The following is a 19387-nucleotide window of genomic DNA, read 5'->3' on the forward strand; positions in this document are numbered from 1 at the left end:
ATGGTAAGGTTTTTAATGCAAGGGCTTAAATGAAATAGGTAATTAAACATAAATGTAATACAGTAGAGTCTTGATTACCCAACATAAACGGACTGGCAGAATGTTACATAAGCAAAAATGTTGGATAATAAAGAGGGATTAATGAAAAGCCTATTAAATGTCAAATTATGTTATGATTTTACAAATTAAGCACCAAAACATCATGTTTTACAATAAATTGACAGATAACGCAGTTCAATACATGGTAACGTTATGTAGTAATTACTGTATTTACGAATTTAGCACCAAAACATTGCAATGTATTGAAGACATTGACTATAGCAACGCACTGTTTGTTTTTCTAGGCAGCAATGTGCAGCAGGCCTCCGTGCATTTGGGCACCTGCCAGGTGGGGCAAGATGCAGCCAGTGCAGGCCGGACGCTGTGCCCAATGGGAAAAGTGCATCGGCTGCATCTTGCCCCTCCCAGCAGGCGGCTGGCACATGGAGAGACCCGCTATGTGGTGCTGTCTAGAGAAACAGCTGTGGATCCGGGAGGGAGGAAGACTGGATAATACAGAACGTTGGATGAGCGAAGATTGGATAAGCAAGACTCTACTGTAGTTGATCTACCCTTTTCTAACACAAGTGCAACTGAACTGGATTTTAGCTGTTTGACAATTAACTACATACATGCATTAAGCCTTTTCTTTAAACTTTCATAACCCATTTCACTAATTTCTAGTGACACAACTGAAAATAGCAAGTCAGCAGTGCTTAGTGACTATACTCAAAATCACTACAGGGAACACAACACTATAAAGTATTAATTCCTTCCTGAAGATTTTCCCCCTAGCCCAAATGATGTATTCCATTTACAAGTCATTAATAATTTACAATTTTAATTTAGGGCTCTATTTAATGGTTGCCAGATTCTTCATGCTCCCTGGCCCCTTCACCACGATCAGGCCACAAAGTATAGATCTGAGCATCGTTGTGTTATGTTAGGGAATACAATGGATAGCATAATTCTTTTAAATTAAGTGATGTAAGCTCCACACCATACGCAACTTACATCATAAGCTTATTTTATATAAAAAGTAGAAAAAACACAAGACAAAAACCTAAAATGTAGTCATCATTCAGAGATTTAAAACTGTCATAACCAATTAAAAAGTTAAACAAGATGTTTTGATTTATAAGAAAAAATGACATGTTACTGCTCAAATGAGTGGCCTATATTGCTCTATCTACCTAGCATTTGTTTCACAAAGCTTGTGTTGATGCAAGTTCTATTTTTAGATATTTCTGGGGAGGGAGGTCTAGACTGCAGTCTATGAAAGTCCTCAATAAAAGCGTCTCATCTTTAAGTTGTCACTGCACTCTTTTGTGGTTGTTCAATGCAATATTTGTCTGGATTATCTGTCTTAGGTAAAAGCCAGGCTTCTAACAAACGCAAAAAAGTGACCTGAAATTCTATTCTTTCTTTCTTTCTAATTAGTTTTCACAATCAAGTCATTCAGACTCCCCTAATACAAAGGTGTGGGGGTGGACTGTTTGCAGCTTCCAAAGATGTCAATGCTGACTTTTTCCTCGGTGGCATCATGCAGGATTCATTTATTCACCATAGCAACAATAACGACACTAGTCAAGGGAAAAAAAGACCTTCGAGAAAGAAAATTACTATTTCATCCTTTTGATAATATGGAATCTCTTGACCACCACAGAAAGCTACCACTCTCCAATAAACTCTTATTTTTATATTATCTTCTCTTAATTTGTATTCTTCTCCCACCACCTGATTTAGAAAGCTGCCAGAGAACATCCAACTGTTTAAATGTAAGCAAAGCATAGAAGTGCAGCTGTGGAGTAAGCAACCTACCTACACATACCAGCAGCATCAAACATTGCCAATGTTTCAAACATGGCATATTTGGTGGTACTGGAAGTTAAAAAATGTCGTATATTTAACAATAATCTCACCGCTAAAACAATACCAGTTAACACTGCATTATAAATCTTTTCTTAAGCTCAGAAGAACATTGAGTTCCTTTCTTATGAATGGGGGGAAATAGGCAATTAGGATGAAGTTGCTTAGCTATCTCAGTAATGTGAAACATTTTTTTCTGCCCAAGTGTTTCATTCCCTTGTGGAATGTGATGCAATAAAATTGGATAGATATCCACAAAAATTTATGCCAAATAAAACTTTTTAATTTGATTTTAGTTGCCTTGGCATTTTTTGTTGTATTTCCTATGGTTAACTTTCTGGAAGAAATGGGCATGACCAACGCCAACCACTGATCCACTTGAGTTATAGGTGATCTAGTTATTATCTGGGACTTCACTCTTTGGGTTTCTTTTTCTCAGTCTACTTGTCTCTGTCTTTCCAAGAAGGATAGTCTTTCAGTTTCAGCATCTGTCTGTCTGCACTCTTGGATTAGTATTTTTCTTTATCACGATTTTTTTTAGGATTTCCATTTTGGGGCCAGACTTGTTTTGTTTTTAATATGCTAGCAAGGAGATAAATAAATACATAAATACATAAATAAATAAAACTAGAATGAGATAATGTGCTGTCTTCAGAACAAAATACAGAAAACAGGTTTTTCTTCTCTAGTAAACTGATTTAAATTGGCAACATGTTCTCCTTTGACTGCTCTGATATACAGCTAATCATAACTTAGCTCTTAAAAGCATATTAGGTACAACTATTAAGAAAATTAAAATAAAACATAGATACCCTATATATGTTTCTGTAGATCTCCCTTCACCAGTGAAAACACATCTTGCTGCCAGAGTATCTCCATACTTAATTTCTACAGGATTCTCTACAGGGTAAAATGCCTGGTAAGGAAAATAGAAAAGGACAAACATTTCAGACTAGCACAATACAGATTTTATTCCATACATCTGATTGGAAATCATGGACTTACAGAATATATCCCAAGGGCATATCTATTATTAAACTTTCTTTTTTTCAGAAGACACCCTTACAGAATTATCTAAGTTCCACAAGTAAGAGAAATTGGAGAGTTAAGCTAAAGATGTTATGAAGGCTACAATGATTATTTTTATCAATGCCCCTTGAAAAAATTGTCACTAAATTAAACTATTTTTAATGGAGATGTTCTGAGGAAGACATAGTCTACAAGACTTTTTAAAATAAAATTTTATGAGCACTTTATTCTTACATACAGCAATCTCTCTAGTCCTCTCCCCACCAATACAATTCAAGCTATGAACTATTTGAAGCTTGTCTGAAGAGATGCACTTTTTATTTTGCATAGATTTTTCATTTGTGAAAGTCTCACAAAAACAAACCATGCCGGTCATCTTCGTTGCTATGGGATTTGCTGAACTTCTTAAGCCTGGATTACTAGACAAATAGCCACAGACTGTGTTCTGCTTTATGACACAGGATTTCAAGAATCCTTAGCATGCAAATACAATCAATGCACAACATCTTCTTCATGAGCCAAAAACTGATCAGAGAATGCCCTTCCTTCAGAAAGTGGTGCCGAGAAGCAGACATCATATAAATTTAAAACTAGAGTGAAAGATTAGCTTCTCCATTCATATTTAAAAGCAATAGACAAGAAAATTGTAAAACATAATACACAATGTTGTCAGCAATGTTATTTTATAGAGTTCTATAAAGATGCATTGATGTTTCTCTCTACTCTGTGATGTTTTCAGCAATAATTGAGGTGCTCATCATATTCCTTTTTATTTACCAAAATTGAAATAAAAGGGATGCCAAGCAGTAAAGCAAATCCTATTTTGATCGCTGAAGCTGCCATGGTTTATATCTCTAATTTGTTCCAAAATGGTGCACAGAAGAATGAGTACATTAATTACTCTGAATCAGAGCACTTTTCAACATTTTAGATACTACTAGCTGTCCCCTGCCACGCGTTGCTGTGGCCCAGTCTGGTGATCTGGAAAATAATGAGAAAGTGTCGGTTTCTAATATATGTAATTTCTTTATGCTTGTGGGTAAACAGTATTTCTTGTTGTTTCTTTCTCAGTCTTGATGTGGAGTGTCTGGTTTGCCTACTCTGGAATATGCAACATATCATAGTCCTTCTTTAATGGTCCCTTTCAAATATATGATACTATATTTGTGTGTGTGTGTGTGAATCATATCTATCTATCAATATCTATGGCTGGATGGCTCTTTGTCAGGAGGGCTTTGATTACGTTTTCTTGCTCTGGTGAAGAGATTTGGACTGGTGGCCTTAAGTGTTTTCTGTTGGTTATGGGGGTTCTGTGTGGGAAATTTGGCCCAATTCCATCATTTGTGGGATTCAGAATGCTCTTTGATTGTAGGTGAACTATAAATCCCAGCAACTACAACTCCCAAATGTCAAGGTCTATTTCCCCCAAACCCCATCTGTGTTCATATTTGGGCATATGGAATATTCATGCTAAGTTTGGTCCAGATCAATAATTGTTTGAGTCCACAGTGCTCTCTGGATGTAGGTGAACTACAACTATCAAACTCAAGATCAATGCCCATCAAACCCTTCCAGTATTTTCTGTTGGTCATGGGAGTCCTGTATGCCACATTTGGTTCAATGCCATAATTGGTGGAATTCAGAATGCTCTTAGATTGTAGGTGAACTATAAATCCCAGTAAATACAACTCCCAAATGTCATGGACCATTTTCCCCAAACCCATCTGTATTCATATTTGGGCATATGGAATATTCATGCTAAATTTGGTCCAGATCAATCATTGTTGAGTCCACAGTGCTCTCTGGATGTAGGTGACCTACAACTCCAAAACTCAAGGTCAATGCCCATCAAACCCTTCTAGTGTTTTCTGTTGGTCATGGGAGTCCTGTGTGCCACATTTGGTTCAATGGCATAATTTGTGGAGTTCAGAATGCTCTCTGATTGTAGGTGAACTATAAATCCCAGCAACTACAACTCCCAAATGACAAAATCATACATTTTTGAGTGATGGTCACTCCTTGTGTTGTGAGATGTTTTGTTGCCAAATTTGGTGTGATTTCGTTCATTGGTTCATTTGTTTTTAAGGAACTCATTATGCACAGAGCATTTTTTTATATATAGATGGTCAATTTGGTTGTAAGAAAGCCAATTATGGGTTCTCTGTATCCCAAGAATTACAAACATAAGAAAGAATGACGAGGGAGAGAAAACTGGGGGTGGGGACAGTGGCTACTGTGATATACTAATTTTCTTTAAAATTAGTCCCAAATGTACAAACACTTGAAAGAAAGTTTCAAAAGCAGCATGTGAAACAATATGAGAGTTTCTTCCCTCTCTCAGGAAAGCTGTCAGTAGTTGGCATATGCTAGTCTAAGTATTCCTCTACTGCACTTTCACCATTCTGTGTAGTTCTTTATTTGCTCTGACTCATGAACTGTTTCATTATATACTGAAGCTAACTTGCTTTCTTCCAGCTTTGTTCTCCCTTGCCCCCTTTATTCTTGGAGACTTGCTCAGCGCACTTGCACAGATGTGTTACAGTTCTTAGTTTGCTCCCAATAACCACTGTTATTTGTCCATATTATATAAATGAAGAAACAAAGGGGTCATTGTAGGTTTTTCAGGCTGTATGGCCATGTTCTAGAAGCATTCTCTCTTGATGTTTCGCCTGCATCTATGGCAGGCATCCTCAGAGGTTGTGAGGTCTGTTGGAAACTAGGAAAATTGAGTTTATATATCTGTGGAAAGTCCAGGCTGGGAGAAAGAACTCTTGTCTGTTGGAGCCAGGTGTGAATGTTTCAATTGGCTACCTTGATTAGCATTTGATGGCCTGATAGTTTTTAGGTGTGCCTTGTTACTGCCTGGGGAATTCTTTGTTGAGACATGATTAATGTTCCTGATTGTTTCTTCTCTGGAGTTCCCCTGTGTTTGAGTTTTGTTCTTTATTTACTGTTATAATTTTAGAGTTTTTTTTAAATACTGGTAGCCAGATTTTGTCATTTTCATGGTTTCTTCCTTTCTGTTGAAATTGTCCACATGCTTGTGGATTTCAATGGTTCTCTTTGTATCCTGTTATGGTAGTTGTTCGAGTGGTCCAGCATTTCTGTGTTCTCAAATAATATGCTATGTCCAGGTTGGTTCATTAGGTGCATATAGTCTACTCAACTAACATAAACATTATTTTGTTCCAGAGTGTCTACAACTGCATGCTGTCCACTTACTCTCAAGATCCTGTTGCTAGAAACATAAAGAAATTGATTTAGACTATGCAACATATACTGAAATATGTGGCATATTACCAATCCCATTCACTCCCCATATCACAAGGTGAACATACCTGTGGCAGTTGTGGACTTTGCCTGCCAATCAGTGTCCATTGATCATCTCTAACTCTATACCCACTTACTACTTGTCCTACAAGGAGAAAAATCACAACCTTGTAAATATCACAGGTTTGGTAAATGAATGTTTTTGTTTCAGTCTGGGAGAACTATACCACTCACATTTTCATGTTTAGAAAAAGAAACAACTGCATGCCATTATATCAAATTTGTTACTGATACTGTTTTAAGTAAAATAAAACACTAAAAGTCTTTATCATGCCCGCCCCCCTCAAATTTTCCACTGTTAAGAACTATTTTTAAGATAGGAGAATTGTAAGAAAACAGGTTTCTTGAGTGTTGGGAAACCCTGATGAGAAGAATTCTGGAACATGAGAGGTTTCATTGTTTGGAATGTATTTAACAACCTCAATAAATGCAGATCAGGACTTGTTGAAGATAATAACATTTTTCACCCCCTCCTCTCAAAAAATCTATTTTCAGGATAGAAACCTTTTGGTTTTGTGAATATTATTTTCTTCACAGAAGATGATGTGTTCACAAGCAGATGTGAAATGATAGTCTTCACAAGAAAACAGGTTGTCTCCTAAACTGTGCTTATTTGCACAGAAAATGTCACAAACCATGAATGCTTTTTACAAACTGCAGTTATTAATAACTTTCTCACAATTAGAGGGGCTGCAACTTACAACAGTTGGCAGGAAGTTTTGTTTGTGAGAATAAACTTTATAAGGAATGGGTTGTTGTGAGTTTTCCGGGCTGTATGGCCATGTTCCAGAAGCATTCTCTCCTGATGTTTCACCTGCATCTATGGCAGTCACAACCTCTGAAGATGCCTGTCATAGATGCAGGCAAAATGTCAGGAGAGAATGCTTCTGGAACATGGCCATATAGCCCAGAAAACGTTCAACAATCCATTGATTCCGGTCATGAAAGCCTTCAACAATATATTTATCAGAGAGGTTTTAAATTGAGCTATGCAAACAGTATTCTTGAGAGTAGGAATTTATCAAGATAATGTCCGACTGTTACAGACAGAACTGGACGAATGAAATATATGAAGACTGACATCCTATTATCCAAAATTCCCCAAAGATCTTATAATATATTTAACTATTTAACTGATTAATCTACCAGGAAACTGTTTTAATTAATTGGAGTTCTGCAAGTGAAACTTAAAGGGCAATCTCTCTCCCTTCTGCAGCATAACTAACCATGCAGGGGGTAAAAGTAGCAAACCAGGTCCCAAAACTGTGAACACAGCAACAGCTCGATCTTGTTGTTTTTTATTTATCATTAAATTGGCAAATTTGCTTAACATATTTGCTTAATTTAATTGATTTTCATGATAAAAATGGTTGCCAACCTCTGTGCCAACCATTAACTCCTAAGTATGGCTATTTTCAGGATACTTGGCAAAATACCTAATTTACATCAACGTCTATTAGCTTGCTGTTTGCACATTTTAAACTGAGCACTTAGTATACTTGAACTGCATGAGAACATAACTTATGTTTGTCATGGTTTTGTCTCTTCAATTCATTTCTTATTTACAGCAGCCATATCATAAAACCTATCATTGGTGTTCTTGGAACGATTTGTTCAAAGGGGAGTTTGCCTTTGTCTTACTCTGAGGCTGAAAAATTGTGATTTTTCTAAAGTGACCCAACAGGTTTCCATAGCTGAGCAGGGATTGGAGTCCTGTTCTCCAGACTCATGTCCAACACTCAAGTCTATTATTTATAGGAAATACAGTTCTGAAAATGGCTGTATGAAACATACATTGAAGAGTTCTGCTTGCCATACTTCTCTTCAGATTTAAATCAACAAACTTTGTCATTCTATATTTCATTCAGATAATGGGAGTTAACTTGAATGACAGTGAACACAGTGTGTTTCCTTCTATATCTACACAGATAGTTGGATGAAACAACATAAAAGCATTAGCAAAGACAAATTTCAATAACTGAAAAAAGCTTACCTAAGTGATGGGTGTGTACTCTGTAGGCAAATACGTGCATTGGGTACATTTTATAATGACAAGCAATATCGGCATCAACCGCTGTTATAAAACAGAGATAACAATAGATAAAAAGATCAGGAAAATGAAATCAACATACTGATGTGGAGAATAATAATTAGAACTCTTGAGGATGTTTGATGCTCATTCACAGCAATAATAACATAGATTATTGTTATTTTTAAATTCCATAAATATTTAATTGCAACATGGGAACTAATGAGAGTAAATAGCTATTCTGTTATCATATTAAAACACTGATTAGATTTCAGTAATACAGTTTGGGTCTCCTCTACTGAAAATACTTGGGAACAAACACTTTTCAGATTTTGTAATCTTTTTTTATTTTGTTATACCTCTATTGCATATATCTATATCTATGTGTGTATGTATACAGTGGATGATGGATGGGTGTGGGGGCTAGTCTATCACATTTCTGAGCTGGGTATAAATAGTGGCCAATCGGGTTGCCTGTCAATAGCGGGTGGTGGTCAGGTAACTAGCTCCCTTTCCTCAAAGGCAGAAATTGGTGGCTGATGAGGAAAATATGGTTTATGGAGTATTTCAAATTTTCAGGCAAGTGGGACTCAACATGTAATGAGAAAACCATATTACACAAACCTTGAAACTCAAAAGTTTTTGAGTTTCAAGGTTTGTGTAATATGGTTTTCTCATTACATGTTGATAACAGGTTTCTTTTTCTGGTTGGATGTCATATTTAGGACTCCTTCTCTTTACTACTGTATTTATTGAAATTTATATTTAAGTCATGTTGTTTCCACTGTGGCCTGTGCAGACTGTTTTATATTTGTCTGTGAATTTATATCGTACTGTAGGATATGAAAGCTATAAAGAATGGGGTGGGGGGAAGGTCAGCTATTTCATTCACCTTTCTCTCCTGGTGGTATGACAGTATCCATGGACATCATAAGATACATGCCAGCAATCATAGGCTGCCTTCAAAGAAAAAAAAACCCAGATCAATAAATTGTCAAAAATATAGTTTATCTTTATGAAAGAAAAACAATGATCAGTATAACATTTTGAATTGATACAGTACTTTTTCAAATTCATATCTTCCTTTAGTTTGGCATACACATTTCTGCATCGTGCAAATTAATGAACTGCTACAAAGAAGTATTGCATTGTACAGAGTCATTTGTGCATATGTCATCTCAAAGTCAGAGTTAGTCCCCTTTACTAAAAGTCAGAGGAAACAGACATATGTTACCGACTTCTATTCTAAAGTGCAAAAGTGAGCATTTGCACATCTCAGCTATAGTAAGATGGCTACAAAAGCTCAAATTGCCACAGTTCCTGGTTTGCACTTATCTGTAGTAATGTGAAAAAAACAAGTCAATTCCTGACTTAATTATAAATGAACTAGCTTCAAGAGAGGGAGGAGCCAAGAATATTCATGCAGTCTAGGGAAGCCTGGGACATTGCTCCAATTTTTGAAATAGTGATGAGCATAAATGATCTTTCAACATATCCAAAATATGTAAATATCCATATTTTCTACTGCTGAAAAAGTCACAAGCACTGCTAATACTACTGTGGTTTTTTTTAACCTACATTCATAGTTGAAAGAAATGCTACATTTAATTTAGAGGTTTGAAAATAAAGATATAAATTTTGCACAACCCTACTGACATTCCTGGACTGAAAGTTAACCACACTTTTTCTAAGTATTTGAGAGAGTTTATAATACTGTACAATTGCTTATTGCTTGTCTTTATCGACAATATTGGTCCAGAACACATTTCCTGCAGGTTAATTTGTGAGCAAGGTTATAAACTGAACTATTATTTTTCTGTTTTAATAACTTGTGCAACCTACATTTTTGAACTCCCAAGGCAGCTCTATTATTTGTTTGCTTCATTAATTCCTTGATTTTATTTGCAAGGCAATTTTTTCCTGGAGTAGGTCACAAGTTGACTAACTTTTCAAGGCTTCCTTTTCAATGATTTTCAAAAAGACAGAAGGGAAGTTTGGGGTCCCGAAAGACCACAGTTATGAACCATATTCCCTTTCCCCATTCCTGACTGCTCCTTATAAGGTGGGCAGGAGAGATAGACAAATGCAATCACACATTTAATCCATCATCTGTTTCAGCACTGAGTTTTCTGAATGAATGTCTATTTGGGAAGAAGTATGTGAGATTCTTGAGAGAAGAAATGATCCCATATGAACACAATAGAGCCTCTATTTTATGGGGTTAGCAGTGCAGAAGCTGATTTTTTTTAACTTAAGAGAACACTTCTCCTGAGTGACTCTATGATCAACTTCCACAAGAAGATGACTACAGAGTTGCCATGGAGGACCTAGAGAGAACATAGTAATAAAATCCATGAACAATCAATGCCACAAATGTTAAGCTGTGAATGTGGAGGGTCAAGTTTGCTTTCATTAAGAGTTTGGTCCATTCTGAAGAAAAAGGCATATACTCTTCTTTCACCAAAAGCTATTGCAGATCCATCTCTCACTCAAAGTACAAATCTGATCAAAATTATTACTTCAATGAATTAACAACCAATGGAGATAAAAAGAAGTATGGTATCGTTCATGAGGGGACATTCTAAGTACCTCACCTAATTACAAATCCTAGGACATATAGGATGGAGCCATGGCAATCAAAGAGATATCGAACAGCTGCAAATGATATAATCCACTTGAACATGAATGTACTGCTTTAGTGTGAGGAAATGTTACTGAAGAGGAAAAGGAAGGGGTGCAAGTGGCACTCAACATTAAAGAACTGGTCTCTGAAAAACCATACCTATAACAACAGTGTCAAATTATACATGAGAGGGTAAAATAAGGATGGGCATTTTAAAATGAAAAATTACATGAAAAAGTAGTAAAGCGAATTCTGCTCTGAATATTCATTTCATCTATATGTTAAATATTAAACATCTTTTTGCAAGACAAAACAAATCCAATTAATCATTTTTCTCCTTTGTCTGACTTGTCTTTCTTCAACCAATCATCTATCATCTATCTATCTATCTATCTATCTATCTATCTATCTATCTATCTATCTATCTATCTATCTATCCTTTATCTGCAAACCAAGGCAGCTTACAATTTGAGTTGAAAAAAAATGTAGCCAAAAATGTAGGACAAGTTTAAAAATAAACAAATGATCAAATTAAAACATTTAACAGTTAAGAACACGTTCAAAGCATAGTAAAGATAAAAGACTCTTCTACCATAACTAATTAAAAACTGGTCTTGTTCAAAGAAAAAAGTCACTGCCTGCCAGCAAAATGAGAGCAGGGAGGGGGCCAACTGAGACTCCCATGAGAGGGAATCCCAAAGGCTAGGAACAGCCACAGAGAAGCCTCTCTCCCTTGTTCTCACCATGTGGGTCTGCGACACCAGTGGGACTAAAACAAATCTCTCTCTGATCTGAAAGAAGTCCATTTAAAATGTCAATCTGAACTTAACTCAGATAGTTAAAAAGACTAATGTAAAATTTCCCTCATGAACATACAATATCCGATCAAGTTCCACAATAGGATGCTGCTCTTCCATCTGAAAATTTGTAACAAATCTCACATTAATATCTCTAAAAGAAGATCAGGGAAAAAAAAAACAACTTACAAGAAAGATGTTGGAAATTCACTTACTTTTGATTAGTCAGATGTAAAGTAACACCAGAACAGTCTTTGTGTTTATCTGCACAGAAGATTAAAATGTAGTTAAATATAATTGTTGGCTTTTTCCTATTACTGTTTGAGAGTAATAATTAAGTAGTTTCTGCATAAATGTCTTATTAGACAATCTGTGTGTCAAACACAAATGAGTTTTTCTATGCATATTATAAAGTCACGCTGCAGTGCAAATGATAAAGACACTGCATTTGCATCAGAATATCTTTCAGTGAAGCAATAATATGAACAATTTGCTTAATATACTGCACCCAGAAGCTTGGGAGTTGCTGATTATATATTAAAAACCAAACAGCAGACTTTTTCAGGGGGAAAGGAAAAATAGTGCATGTCAAATTTTAAAGAGATATTTTCAAGAAATATTTCTTGTTTGCTCCTGGTAAGAAAAAAATGAAGCCATAAAATGAATACTACTTAAGACACTAAAAATACAGTTACAACAAACACTGAACTAGTTCTTTCTGTATCCTGTACTCTTTCCAGAATGGAGGGGAGGGGAGCATGTAGCCCTACAAGTGTTGAATTGAGAGTATTACTTGTTCTAGCCAAGATAGCCAACGCTGATTGATGATGGAATATACAGTCCAAAAACATCTTGAAAACCAAAAGTTACCTAGTTCTGGGTTTAATAGGCCTAACAATTACATAGTCTATTTTGTGGAAAGCTAGATAGGCTCTTCTTTTACGGTACAATGTAGCTTAAGAGGAACTCTGGAGAATCTGTACAAGTTCATATTGTTATCAGTCCTAATAAAGTATTGCACATGTTTGGCTTTTGGAAGACATTTTTGTCAGGAGGTGTGGTGATTCTTGTTGCTAATGGTCCAATACAGCTATCTTGCTCTTGTTCTGTATAAAATGTGATTTAAGTCATTTATATTAAAGCTTCAAATAGAAAAGTGTTTTTCATTTGAAGAGAGACTTTCTATTACAGAGGGCTGTGTGCTTTAAGACAACTACAAACATTACATAATTTGGCTCCAGTTCATTTTTGCTCAATACGACATCCAAAATTAATCTCTACTAGTGCCAACATAAACAGTATGATGATTTTCCTTAATTATCTTTGTCCTCGTATGTGTATCCCTCCAAAAGCCACCTCACCAGTTCCAGTATTCTCCCCCAGTTTTACTCATTGAACGAGAACTCCTCATCTTTGTTTTCTTTTGTCATTTCAGGGTTATTGGGAATGGTCTGATTGTCTATTGCTAAATTAATGGTAAAATAAGCATCTATTGTTCACTTAGCTCACTGTTCATTTTTCGTTCATTTACCAGGAAGCTAATTTGATCATGTTAGTCCAGCAAAATATGTGGTCTACATAATATGAACACCATGGTTGGTTGAGTACACATCTAATAGAATTTTGCACACCTATAGTTCCATGGACATTTGATAAGTTGCCATGCACTCCTTATGGGAACCAACTGATATTCATACCACCATCTATTCACTACTTGGTTCATGTCTATCTCCACAAGAGGTATAGAGATGGTTTGGAGTTAATCCACTGTAGATTTTAGATCATGCTAGACTCTAACATAACATGAACCTGTTTCTATGTACTTGTTCAGTCAGCTATACATTTTTGAAAAAGCAGCTTTAGTTCGGTTTAACCAGTCCTGAACTACTACTATATTTATATAACATTAAAAACCTTTCTAATAACGTTGTAATATTCTGTTAGCTGTGACATATTTAGAGAATCATAAGAAAATACAGGGGCCAGGGACAGAAATGAAGTAAGCAGAGATGATGATGATGATAATAATAATAATAATAATAATAATAATAAACAACTTTATTTATATTCCACTCTATCTCCCCAATGGGCCTCAGGGTGGATTCCAAACATAAAAGGCAAACAGTAAATGCCCGAATACAACAATACATCCATACTAACAAAATTTAAACAACCCAACATATAAACATGAATTATGACTTAAAAACTAAAATGAAATAAAAAACACAGCCTGTTAGACATAAGACAAAACATCAAACATTGAATAGAAACAATAATTTCTTTTTGAAAAGGGAGGGTTATTAAATGCAAAGGTATGTGGAAAAGCAGGACTTTCTTTAGATAATTTATATTGTTTTGTAATCTCTGTTATTCATCCTTAAACAATTCTGTGAAGTAATTACTTTCATTTTACAGACAAGCAGACATCTCACACTGATTGCTTCCAATTTGCCCAAGGCAACTTGCTTTCTAGCTGAGCTTGAAGTTGGACAGATTTCTTCCAGATCCATTCAATGATGACTGCCAGTACTTAAGGAGCACCAAATGTCATATAGAAGAGAAGCTTTAGCATGGCGAACATTTCTGTACTCCACCTTTTCAGATTTTGCCTTGCCTTTCGTGTAGGAGCTGGCATATCAGTTAGGTTATCTCTAATTCATTCACTTGTGACATAGTTTTGATTGTGTCATGTGCTTTAATATTATGATATACAGAAAAAAGGAAGCCTGAATAGGAAATTTTAAGAAAGGGCTTAACTACAAAAGAGAACAGAGAAATCATTATATATGGTATGAAAAAAGAGCTGGCTTGTTTGTGTTTACATGTAAAACTATGTTCCTACTCAGCCGTATTACTGATAATTCATAGATATGGCAAAACTAAACACAGAATATGTTTGCTTTAATAAATTCTGTCCAGCCCACTCCTGTTTCTATATAGATGTAGAATGCAGCATTTTTTGAAGTTAAGCATTCAGCAGGGCAGACCCATTTCCCCCAAAGACTCATTTCCAGCAAAATGCATGTCAAGAAGTCCTTACTATATCCACAGTCATTAGACTGCAGAACTCCTACAGTTAGGTCAACCAAACAGTACAGCCGCCTTTGCATCTGAAGTGAACAGAAAGCATATTGTGAATAAGCTAGACATTACTAGGAAAAACCCAAGGAAAATTACTATGCTTCCTTCAAATTTCGTATCACGGTGTATTTCAGGAAAATTGCTCACTATGCTAAAGCAAAAGTAAAATCCGAGCTAGCCTTCGGTTCTGCATAAAAGATCAACTGGCAAGCTATTTTGTTCTTGTGAAAAACATATTAGTATCTTTGTTAAATATTTATGAAGTATAAACAGGAGCTTCCCTTTCATACTGGCAGAATTTCTCTTCATAAGAACCTACTTTCTATCCTTTACGTCCCTTTTCCGAAAATGGTCATGTCTAATGAGCTCTCCACGAGGCAGGTTTGATAAGACAGAAAATGGGGATCACAGCATTTGCCTTTTTGGGCAAGTGCTACATCAGCTGAGCAGATTGCTGGAACACAATACAGTTCTTACCCACAACCTTAAAACCATCTTCCCTATTTGCCACTCAGTCTAGGATAATTCCTTTGATTTTGCATTTCAGCGAGAGAGCAAGTACACATTGCTCCAGGACAAATAAATTATTAGCTTCCATTTGCCCTGTGGCAAAGAGAGGAAAATGCATTCATCCCCCCTCAGAAGCTGGTTCCTTTCAAAGCTGATTTTCTATGCAGAGTTTCCAGCAGAGATCAAACAAGAAGCTGTGCTTACCAGTGTGGTTTAATAGCACTTCTGGATTGCAGAGTATATATAACAAAATCCATTGTGATATGCATATCAGTTCCTAATTCTTTGATCACTGAGAAAAATAAATGGTAACTGCCACTCAGAAGATACATTAAAGGTTTACAAAGTTGAAATACCCACAGATCAGGGTTATTGTACTTGAATCGCTGCTTTCAAAATGGAAGCAACAGAAACAAAATTCCCAGCCTTTACTCATTTGTGAAATATTACACATTAAAGTTAGAATGAATATGCCCTTTATCAAGCAGAATGTTAAAATAATATTAAGAACTACAAAAAGTGAAAGTGCTAAAGTCTATTTTACAACTGTAAAAACTAAACTTCATTCTACTTAAATGCTTTAATGTGAAATGTCATATTCTAGTACATTATATATAACTTCATGTGGAAGAACAACCTGGAGATATGATTCTTAATGTGTTTTTGAAAAAATAAGAAAGAGCAAAATTCATGTTTTTTTAAAATGAAATGTTCTTTTTATACTTTTACATACCCAAAATGTATACTTACAGAACAAAACACACTCCTTTTTTCAAAATCAGTTTGTTTTTTAAGAGTATGCCAAGTATAATTTGGAACACATTTAAGTTATATTATTAAGACTAATCCCTTGATACAAAAACAGCATGTTATGCATCATGGATTTGTATGGCTTTAACATCTCACAGCTCAGCTTAAGCCACTAAAATCCCAATGTGTAAATATTACCATCCAACTATATAAAGGAAAAAGAACTAGAAGTGAGACAGTGCTATTTCACATTGCTGGATGCTTATGAGGCCTAATATTGAAAGGCTTATTTGTACCATTACCTATAACCCTTATTTTCAAATATATTCAACTCTCAAAGAATACCATCCAAATCTATTTAGATTCCCCCCCCCCCCCCCCCATTGACCAATGCCTCACACTGGTCATATTTTTTTACAGGTATGGCATGCTTCTTCCCTACTAAACAGTCATAATAATTCTACCAATGGACACCAAATATTTCAGGAAAGTGGTGATGGTGATGATGATGATGATGATAACAATTGGCCAGCAGGGCAATACACTTGTTGTTTATTCGTTCAGTCACTTCTGACTCTTTGGGACCTCATGGACCAGCCCAAGCCAGAGCTCCCTGTCGGCCATCACCAAACCCAGCTCCTTCAGAGTCAAACCAGTCACTTCAAGGATGCCATCCATCCATCTTGCCCTTGGTCGGCCCTACTTTCTTTTTCCTTCCATTTTCCCCAGCATCATTGATTTCTCCAAGCTTTCCTGTCTTCCCGTTATGTGGCCAAAGTACTTCATCTTTGCCTCCAATGTCCTTCCTTCCAATGAGCAGTCAGCCTTTATTTCCTGAAGTATGGACTGGTTGGATCTTCTTGCAGTCCAAGACATTCTCAGAATTTTTCTCCAGCACCACAATTCAAAAGCGTCTATCTTCCTTCACTCAGCCTTCCTTATGGTCCAGCTCTCACATCCATAGGTTACTACGGGGAATGCCATTGCTTTAACTATGTGGATCTTTGTTGCCAGTGTGATGTCTCTACTCAATAGAGAACAACAGGGAAATCCCATCTATGCATATTTACTGAAAACTATGTGCTATTGAGTTAAATGGAGACTGTAAATGGAAATTGCTTAGAATCAAGCACATCTTAGTCTTGGTTTCATTTGGGATGAAAGAGATGGAGATGTGAAGGAAAGGAATGATAAGGACAATAATGAATATATATAGTCAGAAGAGCTGGAGAGGAGGAGGAGAAAAACAGTAAGGTAGTGAGTGAATAGGCAAGGAGAAGGTGCTGTTAGGTGATGTGAGGATGGGGAAGAGATTATGAATATGAAATTAGTAGGAAGGGGAGAAAGAGGATAACAAAGAGAGGACCTTAGAACTGACAGAGAAGATAAGTGTAGACAGGCGTTGTGGAGGGAGAGCAGAAACAGAGAGGGAGAACTATGTTTAACTAGGAATTGTGGGGGAAGAAAGAGAAGGAGAAGGCAACAATAACCAGAGTAAGAAGGAAAAGTAAAACCAAGATTAAAAACATAGAGGAATGAAATGATTAAGCAGAGCTGGGAAAGAAAGACATTGGTACCATCGTTTTCATAACAATGCTACAGTTCACATATTCTTCAGACTAAGAACAGAAACTGAACTGCAGTTTCAATAATAAGGGACAGAGGGATGAAGATGGGACCAAAACCTGGAACATCAATGACAACACATACATTGTCATAAAGCAACATTCCTATAGTGTCACATCAAAGACTCCTGATGCAGCAAATACTAAAGTAGCATTTCCCTCTGGTCACTGCTCCTTTCTACTGCCTGTTGCCAGCTGAGGTTTAAAAAACTTTGGAGAGAAGAGAACAAAAGGAAGAAGCAACTAGGAAGACGCCCTGGAGACTATTATAGCAGCTGCTCTGAAGTAGCCTGCAGCAGCACAGACCAGCAGTACACATTAAGAGATATATGTATGTGTTTTGTTTCCTCTCAAGTGAGTGCTCTTCTCTGAGCTTTCTTCCCTTTCCCTGAAACCAACAAAAGCAGCCTTGCCTTGGGACTTGTGAAAGCTAGCTGCAACAGACACAAAACTACAGCACACCTCTGAAATTTAGTTTGCAGTCTTCATAAACTATTGTGCAATGTAAAAAGGGAGAGAGTATACAATATTACTCTACTTAAACCACTCATTCTGATCTGTGAAATGTTCTGAATCAGAATGGAATAAGGGAGTTTTCCCCCTGAGAGCTACATAGCTTCTCTGTGAAGAAAGACTTGTCTGCCTTACTATTTCTTTTTGATTACTTGCTAGAGCATACGGGTTTTGCACCAGAAAATGAATGCATGGGAGCTGAAGAACAAAGAAATGTACAAACATTCCAACTGGAACAAAAATAGCCAGATTATTATGGAAGAAAGGTATCATATATGCTGTAAAAGGGATGTAATGTGCAAAACTTACAGAGCACGCCACAAAGAACAATGTGTCAAGAGACAAAATGTTCAAGATAATGCTGAAAACTTGCCAGTGCAAACACTGTCCTTAGAAATAACTGCCAGGGGTGAAGGGGGTGTTACAAAGGATCAAGCACTGTTTCTGCACAATCTGAATTCATTTTGACAGAGGAAACACTGGGCAACAAGACTTCTTGGTGGGTTGCAGCTATCATCATCCACACATGCTCTCTGGGTTCCTAAATATATATAAAAATCAGTTCCTAGAACATTTTTAAATGTTATTACTCAATACATTATTATTATTAAAATATGTCCCAATGCAATGCTGTGCCAGCTGTGTGATTTATGTTAACTAGTACTCAAGATGTTTTATAACACCAAGCAACAAATGCAAGATATGTGATAGCACAATCGAGAAGATAGCTTAATATCAATTTTCATCAAGCTTAATATCAGTGCTTGTTTTCCTTGTATAATGCCATGGAATTTAAACAGTAATTATTATGAATCTAAAAGACTAGATGAACATTTAATTTTTTTTTAAAAAAAAAAACCCTGTATGAGCTATAAAAAAGTACTACAAGACATCAATGAAAATGTAAAGTTTTGAGAAATGAACACATTTGCACCTAAAATGAAACAGAACCATTTCAGTCCCTCTAATGTTTCCAGAGCATTATTCCTTCCTCTCCCCAAACCTAGGAAGATGGGATAAAGAATCATAGAATCATAGAGTTGGAAGAGACCTCCTGGGCCATCCAGTCCAACCCCCGGCCAAAAAGCAGGAATATTGCATTCAAAGCACCCCTGACAGGTGGCCATATAGCCTCTGTTTAAAAACCTCCAAAGAAGGAGCGTCCACCACCCTCCAGGGCAGAGAGTTCCAC

At 36.3% G+C, this 19387-nt stretch overlaps 1 protein-coding gene across 8 annotated transcripts in view; it reads right to left on the reverse strand.

The window, feature by feature from the left end:
• PAM (peptidylglycine alpha-amidating monooxygenase) overlaps positions 1 to 19387 on the reverse strand; it is a 170364-nt gene that overhangs the window by 47595 nt on the left and 103382 nt on the right. For all 8 annotated transcript variants that reach the window (XM_067464524.1, XM_067464525.1, XM_067464528.1 and 5 more), the window contains exons 8-12: positions 11932 to 11980; positions 9189 to 9256; positions 8261 to 8341; positions 6276 to 6352; positions 2721 to 2824 (exon numbers count right to left, since the gene is read on the reverse strand). In XM_067464524.1, coding sequence (XP_067320625.1) covers positions 2721 to 2824; positions 6276 to 6352; positions 8261 to 8341; positions 9189 to 9256; positions 11932 to 11980 — 379 coding nt within the window. The remainder of the gene's footprint in view (positions 1 to 2720; positions 2825 to 6275; positions 6353 to 8260; positions 8342 to 9188; positions 9257 to 11931; positions 11981 to 19387) is intronic.

The sequence above is a fragment of the Anolis sagrei genome, chromosome 2 (genome assembly GCF_037176765.1).
Source record: "Anolis sagrei isolate rAnoSag1 chromosome 2, rAnoSag1.mat, whole genome shotgun sequence".
Taxonomy (NCBI): domain Eukaryota; kingdom Metazoa; phylum Chordata; class Lepidosauria; order Squamata; family Dactyloidae; genus Anolis; species Anolis sagrei.